This window comes from Dipteris shenzhenensis, chromosome 5 (assembly GCF_047967505.1).
Source record: "Dipteris shenzhenensis isolate YYH24624 ecotype China chromosome 5, Dip_SZ_1.0, whole genome shotgun sequence".
Lineage (NCBI taxonomy): Eukaryota > Viridiplantae > Streptophyta > Polypodiopsida > Gleicheniales > Dipteridaceae > Dipteris > Dipteris shenzhenensis.
The window spans coordinates 4,749,123-4,763,336 of record NC_141600.1 but is presented as its reverse complement, the minus strand read 5'-3'; the positions used below and the strand labels follow the sequence as shown (position 1 = coordinate 4,763,336).

General features: G+C 41.8%; 1 protein-coding gene across 1 annotated transcript; it reads left to right on the top strand.

Annotated features, from left to right (window-relative positions):
• Window positions 1–11,846: 11,846 nt before the first annotated feature.
• On the top strand, window positions 11,847–13,772 carry LOC147901536 (protein GRAVITROPIC IN THE LIGHT 1-like). The gene has a single exon (XM_087375192.1). It carries the CDS (start codon window positions 12,325–12,327, stop codon window positions 13,609–13,611), a length of 1,287 nt encoding a protein of 428 aa, XP_087231318.1. The 5' UTR covers window positions 11,847–12,324; the 3' UTR covers window positions 13,612–13,772.
• The last annotated feature ends 442 nt before the right edge of the window (window positions 13,773–14,214 follow it).

The window sequence follows — 14,214 nt, the reverse complement described above, 5'->3', positions numbered from 1 at the left end:
CTACATCAATCATCACATTTACTGGTTTATACCAGCTGCTCATCTCATCAAAAACAACATCTCTGCTCACTGTGAACTTACGTGTAGAAGGGTTATAGCATCTATACCCTTTCTGCTACAGAGAATAACCAATAAAGACACACTTCTCAGCTTTTGGATCCAACTTGGACCTCAACTCATCTGGCACATGGACATAAGCAATGCAACCAAAAATCTTCAAATGAGAAATATCTGGTTTCCTACCAGTATACATCTCCTCTGGCGTCATGCCATGTATTGCTGCAGTGGGAGTCCTGTTCATTATATAGACTGCTGTAGCAACTGCTTCAGCCCAATAATAATCTGGTAGATCTTTTTCATTTAGCATAGCCCAAGACACCTCTCCAATATGCCTATTTTTTCTTTCTGCGATTCCATTTTGCTGTGGGGTATGACTGCATGAATATTGCTGCTTTATACCATGCTCCTGCAAGAACCTTGCAAACTCATTTGAGAGGTACTCTCCCCCTCCATCTGACCTTAGGCATTTTATTTGCATGCCTGTTTCTTTTTCAACCATAGCTTTGAAAGCCTTGAAGTGCCCAAACACTTCACTTTTCTTTTTCATAAAATACACCCACAGTTTTCTGCTGAAGTCATCAATAAATGTGACAAAATAGTGACAGCCTCCAATAGATGCAGCTTTTGTAGTCCACACATCAGAGTGGATTAATTCCAATGGTTTTTTACTCTCTTGAACATGCCTAGGAAAAGGTTTCCTTGCCTGTTTCCCAAATTGACAGGCTTCACAAATCTTGTGCATTTCTGCAACCTTGAATTTTGGCAATCCTGCAACAATATTTTGGGCTTGCATTGATTTAAGTCGCTGTATATTAACATGACCAATGCGTTTGTGCCAGATATCAATATCTGCAACTACACCGGTCCCATGTGCAAACATTGCTGCACTCAATTCAGGCATGTCTGCATCCAATGTAAACATCCTGCCCTTCTTCTTTCCTTTTGCTATCAAGCGACCATTATTTTTCATATCCTCAACAAAGCATCCATGAGGATTAAATCTGACCTACAAGCCCTGCTCAACCATCTGACCAACAGAAACCAGGTTCTTGGTGATGTTCGAGACATGAAATACATCAGACAAGTATTTCTTTTGCCCATCCTGCATAGACAAAGGAATTTTGCCAATCTGCACAATAGGATGTGCAGTATCATCACCAGTCTCCACAAATCCTGGTTTTTCCATTTTTCTTGCATCCTGCATCCATTCAGCGTGACCTGTCATGTGGTTTGACGCACCCGAGTCAACATACCACACATCATTACTTTCTTCTGCACTTGTTACAAAATTTGTCATATGCTGCACCATAAACAAATGCTCATTTCTGTCATCACCCTGTCTACTAGAGGATGCATAATTGCCTTGCTGCAATTTTCCACTCATAATGTCATTCTGCTTTTTGTAGCAGTCTTTAGCCATATGACCCATTTTGCCACAATAGTAGCATTCAACATTGCTGTTTGCATTTTGGCTTCTCTGCCATCCACCACGGCCTCTTTGGCTCCCCCTGCCTCTAGAGTTACCACGTCCTCCTGCATAGGACTGGTTTTCTTGCGTTTGCTGCATATTCTGATTTCTACCACGGCCTGCAGATCGGCCTCCTCTACCTCTGCCTCTACCTCTGCCAGCATTTGAGTAGAAGACAGTTTCTTTTGAAGTTCCTGCTGAAGAAGATGCACCCCCATTTCTCTGCTCTTCAGAAATTAGAAGAGCAATCAACTCCTCAAAATCAGGAAAGTTTTCACGGACGGCAATGGATGTCCGGAACTGTGCATAATCCTTTCCTAGACCATTCAAGGTCACAGAAACCAAATCATCATCATCCACTGGCGACCCAATGGAAGCAAGTGCATCTGCAATTTTCTTCACTTTCATGTGGTAGTCATTTATGCTCAAATTTTCTCTCTGCACATTGTGCAACTCCTATTTGAGTTGCATTTTCCTGGCTTGCGTATTTGTGCTATACATTTTTGCCAAAGTATCCCATGCCTCCTTTGGCATATTTGCATCCTGAATATGCATAATCATGGAGTCCGAAATACTGATAGACAACCAGTACATAACTTTCCTGGCTCTCTCATGCCATCCTTTGAATGCCTGCATTTCCTGTTGACTGGGAACATTAGGAAGAACAGGTTCTTCTTCATTTCCTGTAATGAATTCCCAATAGCCCTTTCCCATCAAGAAATTCGTCATTCTAAACTTCCATGCCTGGAAGTTGTTCTTGTCAAGCTTTTCAGTGACAATCTGCGAAAGAGAATCAGATGCCATTACAGAACACTGCAAAATATTCTGTCACTGCAAAAAAACACAGCTTTTGCCTCACACAGGCAGATCTGCAAAACCGACGAGAGTGGTATTTCACGACACAGTCACTTCCTAGTGACGATTTTGCATCAACAGGCAATAGGCATGAATCTGCAACTCCCAATATCTCTGCACACAGGCATACGATGCAATTTCTATGGCATCTTTCCACCAACTAGCCGCGCAGTGGTCGCACAGCAAAAAACAGGGCCTTTTTCTGAGTGCCTGCGAAGAACTTCCGCCTTCAAAACGGGCCCCGAAACGGCCTCAAATCAGAAAAATAAAGTCGCCCAGGGCTTCGCCCTTACCCGCAGCATATACTACGCTCTCGCCACACCGCGAAGGGTGTCTCAATCTGAAACAATGCACTCCTGCACTTCTGGCTGTGCCACCTGCAGAGATTTGCTCCCAAACTCGAAATAGGAAAGCAACACTTGTCCTCTTACCAGGACACCACGAACTTGGCTTGCTTTCTTGAGCTCCTTACCACGAACAAGGCTCTGATACCATGTGAAGATTGTGGGAGAGAGGGAAGGAGTCTCACTTGAGGCTTTCTCACAATCACAATGGGGGAATACACACAAAGGTGGAGGCTGAAAACAGTTTTCCTCTTCTTAGTTGTGAAAGCCAAAAGAACTCTAGTACAAAGAAATAGAAGAACCCTATATGTGGGTCTCAAACCAAACTCAACTAACTAAGGTGGCATACTAACTGAGCCACAAACTATAGTAGATAAGGATAGCTGTTATCCAGCTATTATTCGTGGGCGGTGTACCAACCGCATCTCCAGCTAACAAGTCGGTGACATAAATGCACAACAGTCACCCTGGCATATCGCGAGTGGAGCTCGATATCTCAACAGGCCATGTGTGGCCTGATGGCTGGACGGAGTTGGCACACTACCAACTAGGCTACATGTAAGTGCAGGAAGGCATCCCATGACTGACTGCATTGAGGGTAGATGGAGCATTTCCCGAGGCAGCCCTCTCGGGTTGCGGGGGCCCGTTTGGAGTCCCAGATGGCTGTGTTGCTCTATTTTGCACATCAGTTCTATCGTGTGGTCAGGGTCTTATTTTGGGACCGACCCCCAGTCGGTCGTTTTGGGTGGACTGGGTCGATCACCCAATTGGATCTAACCGACTACGACTAGTGGCTATATAAGAGCAAGCCCGTGAAGCCCATTTCATCACTGGCTATAGCAACCCTGATTCCTTAGCATCCAGCCTCCGTCTTCTACTGTTTCCAGCTCGCCATCGAAGCTTCTTTCACAGGAGCACATGGCTAGGAGGCAGCACCATCTATTGTATCAGTACTTGAAATACTAGAGCTAGGAGCTAGGAGCTGGAAACAGTAGCTGGACCTGATGTTTATAATGGAGCCTAGAGATCAATACTGTGTGGCCAAGGAGTTTTCTTGAAAATGCCATTTGAGCCTTCTTTAGCTTAGGATTACCCCATATCACATTTATGATCAAATTTCTTACTATTGCTAGAAGTTTATTTGCATCAATAGAATGTTTTCCTAGAAAACATGATTTCAGTGTATTTAACTAGAAAGACAGTCATATCACTTTTTTTTGCAAATTTTCAAAGAGGAGGAGCTAAAATATATGTAGTACATTTCAAATATTTCAATGGTTGCATACAATGACTCTTTATGAATGAAAGATCCAAGTCTTGTTCATTGCAAAAAAAAAAATTATTATATTTAATGACACCTATTGATGAACAAGGTTTAGCACTTAGCTTCTATCTACCCATTTGTGGTTTACAAATATCTTTGAGTGTCTCCATTGAGCATGTCTTTGTGCTACATTTGAGTTCTCCAAAATCTGCCTCCTTTCCTTTTGAGCCAATATAAAAACTAGCTTAACCTATGATGTATTAACTTTCTTCTTGGCTTGAAGCCTTTGTAGTATTCATCGATAGAACCACTGGAAGACTTCTTTTAAACTATTGGCTTTCTGTTTTCCTCCAAAATGTTGTGTATGTCTAAAGATCTGTGCCATGTAGTGTGATTTCTCCATTCCATGTGTGGACCAAATTGCAGGGCATCTGCATTTTTTTACAAAGAAAGGAAGGTGATTATAGATTATATGTTGTTTTGATACATAGGCAAGTGGGCATTAGAATATATAAAACTATTCATTGTCTTTCCAAAACTCTTTACCGCTTCTTCAAATGCTTGTTGATAATTTTTGCTAAAGGTAGCTTGGTCACAAAAGACCAAAAGCTTATGTAAGCATTTCCACAGTTCTGCCTTGACATGTCTTACTGTCTTCCTGATGATCTTTGACAACATTGTGTACTTTTCTCCACAAGTTATACTTTATCCTTGATACATATGTTGTTTTACTGCCATTTATTTTTCTTTTCTCTAGATGAGACAAAAACCTCTAGCCTTTACTCCACCAATAGATGGCTTGATAGGAACATCTTTTCCATTTGTAGATTTTTGAAGATCCTTTGTAATATGTACATCTCCTCCATGGAGACCAATTTCCAATAGCACTGCTTCTAATGATTGTAGTATCTCTTTCCTTCTAGTTTCCATGCAAATCTAATATATAGGAAAACTAGTTTCTCAATGTTCCTACATAATGCATGCAATGTACAAATGTGAACATTGCATAATGGGATGTCAAGAATTGCTTTGAAATTTTTATCTACTTTATCTCTGTTGGGTGCTCTTTTCCACCATTTAGAATCTAAGACATCGGCTTGTTTGTTACAGTACAAGCAAGGAGACTTTGAGTTACCCCCTTTGCTTATATTTGTTGGTAAACTGAAAAGAAAGCATGGAGTGAACACAAACTCAGAATACTTGCATATAGAATGAAGAAGAGTGAGGTCCTTATGTAGGCACCTCTTACATGCTCACTAACATCACTGATGACTTCAGAGCTCCACAATCATCTCCTCAATCTGCTCCTAGATTCTCTCAATCATCCTACGTGGCTTCTACCACCACCTAACTGTGCTTATGGGCATCTAACTGTGCCTCTAGCACTCACACATAGAAACCAAGGTGTGCCTGAGGCATACAACTTGAGATATCCCAACAAACCTCCCCTCAAGGGAATGCCTCAGGCTATGTCAAGGATACAGCTAGCACAAGGTGTCTCATGCCATCTCATGGTGGTCATGGATCTATCAATGGCTAGGATCTCAAGCTAGCAAGGGTTCCCATGGGTGTAAGGTAAACAAAAGGGATACAAAAGACCTTCCAATGGTTATCTCCCCTGCATGTACATGCACACAATGTCTGCAGGAGGTACCATGGAGCAAAACACATACACATGGGCTACATCATAAGGTGACCAAAGGTGTTTACAAAACACACAAAACACAATAGTTTTTTTCATTCATTTTGGAGGACTATCCAGGCTGAGTACCTTGACTCAACATAAAAAGAGAGATCTGGAGCATAATAGAGATGATTTAAAAAGCATAATCTTCAAAGGATGCCTCATCTTGTGGAGGCACATCAACTGAAAGTAGATTGGCATTTTTTGTCTTTGAAGTTGCTTCCTTTTTGGCTCTGGTCAACCAATTAGCTTTTTCTTTTGTAGACTTCTTTCCATTCTCAACATTCCATATCTTCTTTTTCAAAAGCATAGACTTGGCTTTTGTTTGCCAAGTATGGAAATGAGTTCCATCCAACTTCTCAAAAAAGGTCTTAGCTTCCATGGCAAGGTCTTACCCGAGGGCAGTGTCTAGTGCCTTACAAGTGAAATATGAGCAATAAAAAATAATCCTTCAAAGAGTAACAACTTGAATACTTTGACTTGGATTTCTCTATGTGACTTAAGTAAATGTCAAAGCATAAGGCAATTAGTCAGAGCAATATTTATGCAAGATGTCTAAGAAAAAGATGACCAAGTAGATGCTAGAAAATGAGCATAGCAGACTGAAAATAAATCTTGGTCAAACTACCAGTCAAACTTTGACTGTCCAAAGTCAAACTTAGACTTGCATAGTCAAGCTTTCATGGTCAAAGAGGCAGCTCAGAAATCTGCTTCAATTCATCATGCAGAGGTCGGAATTCAGAGGGCTTTTATACTGGAGAGGAAGGTAAATAGGTAGAGCTTCTCCCTCAGAAAGGAATCGCGCAAAAGACAGCCACGTCGCCCAGCATTGTAGAAGAACTATGGGCTGGTTTTTTGATGAGAACTACCCGAATGCTACTCCAAAAGAGCTCAGACTTGATGAGCAGCAAGGTCGTGATGTTGCCCAGCTCCCTCTGGAAGGAATTAGACAATGTAGCTCTCCATAGTGAGAACCAGGAAGAAAGTCGTCACGGCTTCCTGAGACAATGCCGCCCCAAAAATGGTGAGATAACTTGTACAGCTCGTTTTGCAGATTCACCCTGCCCTTGGGAAGACTCTCCTAAAGGATGAGATGCTGAGAATGCAGATTTGAAGAGAACTCTCACTTCCAAAATCGACTTTGGAAGGGAAGGTGGAAGATGGAGGTGAGGAAGAAGATGATGATGTGGCACCTAACTAGGGCTCAAGGAGGATCAAAGTGCTCTGACACCATGTTGGTAAACTAAAAAGAAAGCATGGAGTGAACACAAACTCAGAATACTTGCATATAGAATGAAGAAGAGTGAGTTCCTTATGTAGGCACCTCTTACATGCTCACTGACATCACTGATGACTTCAGAGCTCCACAATCATCTCCTCAATCTGCTCTTAGATTCTCTCAATCATCCTATGTGGCTTCTACCACCACCTAACTGTGCTTATGGGCACCTAACTATGCCTCTAGCACTCACACATAGAAACCAAGGTGTGCCTGAGGCATACACCATGAGATATCCCAACAATATTGAACATACATTTTAGTGTCTTTAGGTCACCTTCCATATGCCATTCAATTTGAAAATCACCCTTCCCTGGAACATGAAGATGGCATCCTTGGACTTGACTCTTTATAATTGATGGTATATTTGTTTAATGAAATACCCAATAAAGTATTGCATGGTCCTCAATCTTCACCTGTAATTTAAAACCACGGGTTTGCAAGATATATGATATAAAATTTATAACATTTCGAGAAAAGACTAGTTTGGAAGGTGATAGTTTACATACCTCAAATGACCCTAGCCACCATACGTGCTTTTTTGACTGGACACTGAAGTGCTTTGAGCTGGACTTTGTGATGGATTGATCAAGTGCTCGATTCATCAAAGTGATAGAAACTCTCTCTATCTTTTTTTCCTTGACAATTTCACACTCATTGAGCATCACAACAAACTTTAAAACTCCTTTACATTCTTCAAATGTGATACTGTAGAACTCAACAATTAGTCTTTGCAATTGTTCAAGATCTATTAATCCAAGCATTATATGTAGTGCTTCCATTTTCACTTTGATATACACTTTCAATATGAAAGTACTGTCCAATGAACTTATCAATTTCTTGGTTGAGATGACCTTGTTTCTTCCACACTTGTGCTGGTGTTGGTAACAACATAGGTTTTATCCATTGATCTTTTAATGTTGATGGCACAACTCTAAATATTAAAACATATCCATTTCTTCTTAGTCCACTCACATCAAGAGCCTCTTGAATTTTCGTGACATCAGCTTTACTTTCCGATACGAAGTCGTCAAGAACTTCATGTTTTACCTTTTTAAACTTCTTTTCCTCCATCATGTTCTTGTAACAACTGTGGAGACTTAACCCTTCATTTGTTTGACAGGAATTAAATTAGGATCAATGTTTTCTTTCTGAGGTCTCAAAATTTTCCTGCACACTTTGCAATATCACAGATTTTATTACAAGATAGACACACATATACAAATACAATGGCTAAACAAGATGTACTCTTACCTTGCTTTTTGTACTTTGTGCTTACATCCTCTAGTGCTAGCTTTCAACTCCGCAATGTTTCAAATTCTCTTGCTTTGTTGTCTATCTCCAAGGACTATTCTCTTCATTCTTGCTCTTCGTAGCTCATTCTTTGTCTTTGAATGCTCTTCGATTTTCCTTTGTAGCTACTCTTTTAAGTCTGAATTTATCAACATTTCTTATGCCTTCTCCATTCTTTCTCGAACATACAATGTCTTGTACATTTCTGCAATTGAATGTTGAGTCGAAATGTATCCATACATTCTAGTGTTCCTGTCACCCACAAACCTCAATAGCATTGTCGGATTAGAAAATGGAGGGCTCCAATTTCTCAATGGACATTTTGGGTAAATCTGTCCGTCGCACCATAAGTCGATACATTGGGAGCCTACTCTTCTCATGTTTTTCTTTCGCTCAACATTTACAAGCAAAACCTTTCCTCTTTTTTGTAGTGGTGCATATTGTTCTTCTAAATCAATGTGCAAATGGTGGTCGCTTCTTTTGAGGTTCTTCTTCAGCAGCATGGTTGCATGTAACCATTTCGTGAGGGTTGGTTCTTCATCTTGTCTGCTTTTTATAAAACTCATCTAATTTTTCACGGTAACCATTCAAATATGTGAAGAAAAATAGATTAGTGATGGTGTGATGGGTTCTTTATGAGAGGCTACCAGAACGCCGTCGAAAGAGATGCAAAGTCTATATGGAGAGAGAATCTATATGGAGAGTTTAATGCAGCATCTTCTCAATTATTTAAAAGAACTTTTTTATTCCTCCCTAGACTGGCACACCTATAGTCCTGAACTAATAGATATCCATATTTTATTGCTTTCTCCACATTTTAGAAGAGAGATAAAAGAGAAAATAGCGAATTTCTTACAGGGCCCCAAAATGAGCTCCCTTTTTTTCTAATGTTTATGCGTGCCTAATGGGCTTTACACCTGCCTAACACGCTTTATGCCTGCCGATGAAAAGATTGTTGATTACTGAGACTCTAAAAGAAAAAAGAGAGTTAAATAAAGCAAAAAAAAAGGAAAGTTGCTATCAACACTTTGTATAAAACTACTCGTCTAGGAGATATCATTTATTAAACCGTCATTGTTTTAGTTGTTTTCTGTTATCTTTACTAAGCTATGCATGACTTCTAGAAGGACATCAAAGTGATTCATTTAAAACTATAAAGATAGTGCTATTGACAGATTTTTTCTCTTTTAAGAAAAAAAAGGTGAGCCTAGCATTCAAAACAACAATAATGGACCCAAACAAATCAATCGATAACATCTTGCACAAACAAAACCTAAGCCCTGCATTATAGTTACACACCAAGTGATTGTTTATTTGATGCAGTCGTGTACCTGTTGGAAAATGGAATGACCTCTAAACAACTATAGACTATAACAATCCAAAATTTTGTTTTGAACTTGCACAACAATGACCAGTACACTATAAACTATTTCAACACATATTTGGATTTGAGCTTATACGTGAATGACATGGAGTTAAAATGCACGATGAATACCTTACACGAATGAGTGTATCACGTGGTGGTCTTTCGAGGGATAGATTTGCCATTGCATGGCTTTCAAAGTTCCTTCAAAGACCAATTCAAGTGTGGTCATATGCATCCGAAAAGACATGTATGTAGTGTAGCAATGAAAACATATCGACCCCATTATGGATGATAGTTCTATATCCACCCTTACCGCTTTGAGCCAATTATTGAAACGACAACTCAAATTGATGATGAAGTTGTAATTCTCGCAGCAACTACAGACCCAGATCTAGACTCAACTGATGTTGTCCTGCGTTATCAACACAATCTCGATGATTATTTATTCGATACAATAAAGTACTTAGTCAATACTATTGGACTCTATTATCGATGTTGCTTCAGCCTGCATTCTTATAATATTTCTCTCTTTTGATGCATGTTCTCGATGTAAACTATGATTCGAAATTAGCAATAGAAATGCCACATGGGATGCAAGATCGAAGGATGACATTTCATATGGTTGTAGTCCATGACACAATATTACTTAGGTTGCAACTAAAAATGAGTTATGAGGTCTTGTAAGCATAGTCTTATGCATGTATTCGTCGGGCTTCAATTCCCAAAAGGCAAAAATCTTTGCACATCACCAAGGCAATAATAAAATACTACCCCTAACCTTTGCAAGGAGGATCGAGTCTTGATGGACCCTGTGTCATGTCTCATGTTTATATTTTTTTTCGTTCTTTTTTTTTCTCTTTATGATATTTTCATTACACGGTAGGATCCAAGTTCGAGTTTAAGATTGTAGTTATGTGCTCCATGATAAAAAAAGGAACTTTGAAATATACAAAGCTATCAACGACAATAAGCGAGTCTGTCAAGGTTAAGTAGAAGCTATCCACTTTGAAGTAACCTACTACATGGATGCAAAAATTCTCTTTAAATTTCTTTTCGACAGAGCCTTAATTGATAGGGCTCATAAGCCGAAGCTAGTGCTTTTGTGCATACATGCACTCTTCTTAATGTCATATGCATAGGATACATGCATGCTTGTAGCTTCACAATCTGGAGGGAAGGGCTTGAAAAGCTAATAATTTTAAGATGATGAAGATTCACAATCTAGAGGGAAGGGTTTGAAAGGCTCATAGTTTTGTAATATTCTTTAGGGTTGACCACCCCACTCAATCCATGGGGCCGATTCTTTAAACAACAAGGTGAATGATATATATCTATCATTCATTAAGCTTGCCTATGGGTGAGTGAAATGCTTAAGAGAGAGCATAAAATTGGAGGCATGAAAAGGAAAGAGTGTACAAAGAGTAGTAAATGCAAATGGTCCAAAAGTCAACAAGATGAATTCATGTGGCCAAGACAGAGAGAAAGAGGGAGGGAGGAGAGAGAAGAAGAAGAAGAAGGAGAGAGAGAGAGAGAGAGAGAGAGAGAGAGAGAGAGAGAGAGAGAGGGAGGGGGGGCTTGCCTAGAGAGAGAGAGGAAGGAATAAGAAAGGAGAGAGAAAAGGAGAAGAGAAAGGGGGGAGAGAGAGAGAGAGAGAGAGAGAGAGGGGGGGGGACTTGCCTAGAGAGAGAGAGAGAGGAAGGAGTAAGAAAGGAGAGAGAAAAGGAGAAGAGAAAGGGGAGAGGGCACAAAGAAGAAAAGAGAGAGAGAGAGAGAGAGAGGGAGGACGGGGGCAAGCCAAAGAGGACGAAGTCATTAAATGCATACATTAAATCCTCTTACAAGGAGCATACGTGACCAATCACCTTAAAATAAAAAGAAATGTCTAAAAAATACCTATTTTACCTTTGGAAAGCCAACAACCTTACCTATATCCTTCCAAAGGCCAAAAATTCTTTAAAAACAAAAAGATGATGAAGCTTGAATTTTCCAAGGCTCTCGTTTCATTTGTCTAGCAACATATCCCTAGAGGGCGGTGCCTTGTGAAAGCTTGTTGCTTAAAGCTATTTTCCATGTCAAATGATAAATTGCCTCTGCATTGGGAAACTCCATAGGAGAGATATGATATATTCTTGCATTAATCGTGACTGTATGAGAAAGGAATCTCAGCCTTGAAGGACTCACCTGGTCGCTTCCTCAATTATTGTGCCGCGTGGCAGGTGAAGGGCACGTAAATTGATCGATGCATGCGTACGTTGATTTGGGTGACTGTCACAGCCCTCGTGACTCGTCCCTCCTCCACAATCCACCACACTACTCACTACTACTCCACACAAGGAGGCTACGAATTTTACCACCAACATCTCAACGCTGCTACCTACCCCATCGCCTCCTCGCCCTCGTGTAGAGTAAATGCGCGCGCATCCGTTGTTCAACATACTCGAGGGACCTTCGAAGTCGGGCTGCACACCGATTGAAGTTTGGGAACCCGTGGTTGAATTTTGAAACCGATCAAGGGGAATTTGCATAGCTTACAACGAGTTGATTGAATGATTGTCACAGACTCACAGCTTCCCCTTCCCTGCCAACGAAATATCGCGCGGTATGCGTTCGCGTCACTCGAGTGCTTTCGTGTAGAAAGCCGCCAAGGCGTGTCAACCATCTATCGCTAGTCATACCGACACTCTGAAGGCAGTAGCGACACCTCCAGAGAGATGGGAGAGACTCAGCAAGCCAGAAGCCCCAGTTTCGCCCGAGACACCGAGAAGCTTGCGATGAAAGTGAGGAGTTTGGAGGCTTTACTAGGGGAGACCTTCGCGACGGTCTCCTCCCTGAAAGAGGCATACCTTCACTTGCAGTCCGCGCAATCACCCTACCATCCGGACAAGCTGTATGCTGCCGATAAGGCGGTGGCCCTTGAACTGAAAAGGCTTTCGGAGCTCAAGCTCAATTACCGGTGGAAGCAAGCGGGGGACAAGGCGGGGTGCGCCAGCTTTGTGGATGGACACATATGCGGGAGTTCGCCGTCGGATTCGGACGAGTTGAAGGCGGCGCGGAGCAGTGAGGGCGACCCCGTGAGGAGTCTGAAGCTGGAGCTGCGGAAGAAAGACGCGCAGATAGAAAATTTGAAGGACACTGTGCAGAGGCTGGTGGCGAAAAATGAGAAGATGGAGAGGAGGCTCAGGAAGTTGGAGAGGAGCACTATGACGAGGGAGGTAGGGTTATCAGGGTCATCTGCAGAGTTCTTCCCAACGCTGGAGCTCTTCGAATCTGCGGTGCTTGTAGCTAAAAGGATGAGTCGCAGCTTCACCAAGCTCCTTATCTCCCACATGAAGAAGGCCAGCTGGGATCTTGACGCTGCAGTGACGTCCATCGAGCCTGGCGTTGCATATGCAAAAGCGTCCCACAAGAAGTTTGCCTTACAATCCTACGTTTGCGTAAGGATGTTCAGTGGTTTCGAGAATGAAAACTTCTACATCAGCGGTAGCCTCTCTTCCATTTTGGATCCTGCGAGGCACCGCAGCGATTGCTTCCATCAGTTCCGCGACATGCAGTTCATGGATCCGCTTGAACTGGTAGGCGTCACGCCAGATTGCCTGTTCGGCAAGTTCTGTCACAAGAAGTTCTTGCACATCTTGCACCCCAAGATGGAGGAGTCGTTCTTCGGGAGCTTCGAGCATCGGAATCTCATCGTCAACGGCGGGCACCCCAGGAGCTGCTTCTACGAGATGTTCCTGAAGCTCGCCAAGGCGGTTTGGATGGTGCATAAGCTGGCGTTCTCATTCGATCCCACGGCGAGCATATTTCAGGTCCGGAAGAGGACCGATTTCTGCGCGGCGTACATGGAGAGCTCGGTGCAGGACGTGGAGATGGCGAGCGAGAGCGAAACGATCAATTTACTGCCCAAAGTGGGCTTCACCGTGATGCCTGGTTTCAGGATCGGCAAGGCAACGCTGCGATGCCAGGTCTACCTCAACGGCATGAGAGCTTCCAGCGACTGATCTTCGCCATTCTTAGCACCTGCGAAAGTCTGGCAATTTCGTCGCCAGGCAGTCATCACTTTCAATGAAGAAAGTTTTTTTAGTAAAACATATTTAGAGGAAAAGCGGCTTTGCCCTTGTTTGTAAATATTTACCAATAGTTTGAAAACCCAAGGGAATGAAATGGCCTTCTCAAATTATCTAGAAATCAAAACTTGTATTTGATGTCCATGCCATTGTTCTCAAAAGGAATTCTCCATCTTATCAAAGCTTTGAGAATTTTAGAGTTTTACAATTTCTTTCAAAGAACTCCTTGTTTCGGTTTTCATTCTCCATATAGATTGCCTATTGATATTAAGAATGGGCTTGAAATGCCCATTAATTGAGATGACACTCAAAAGCTTTTAGCTTGCCTTTAATGTGGCTCCATAGAGTGGCTTCAAGAGCAAGACTAGATCTCTTAGTGGCTCACAATTTGATTTGAGAGTGCATGGCTTGACCTTCCAACAATTAAGATTCGGGGTGACTACGAGTTCACCATCACTCCTCCCAAGGCAAGTTGGGTCCATTAGGGAGACAAGATGATGAGACAACTCTTGTCTTTTAGACCTCTAGCCCTCAATA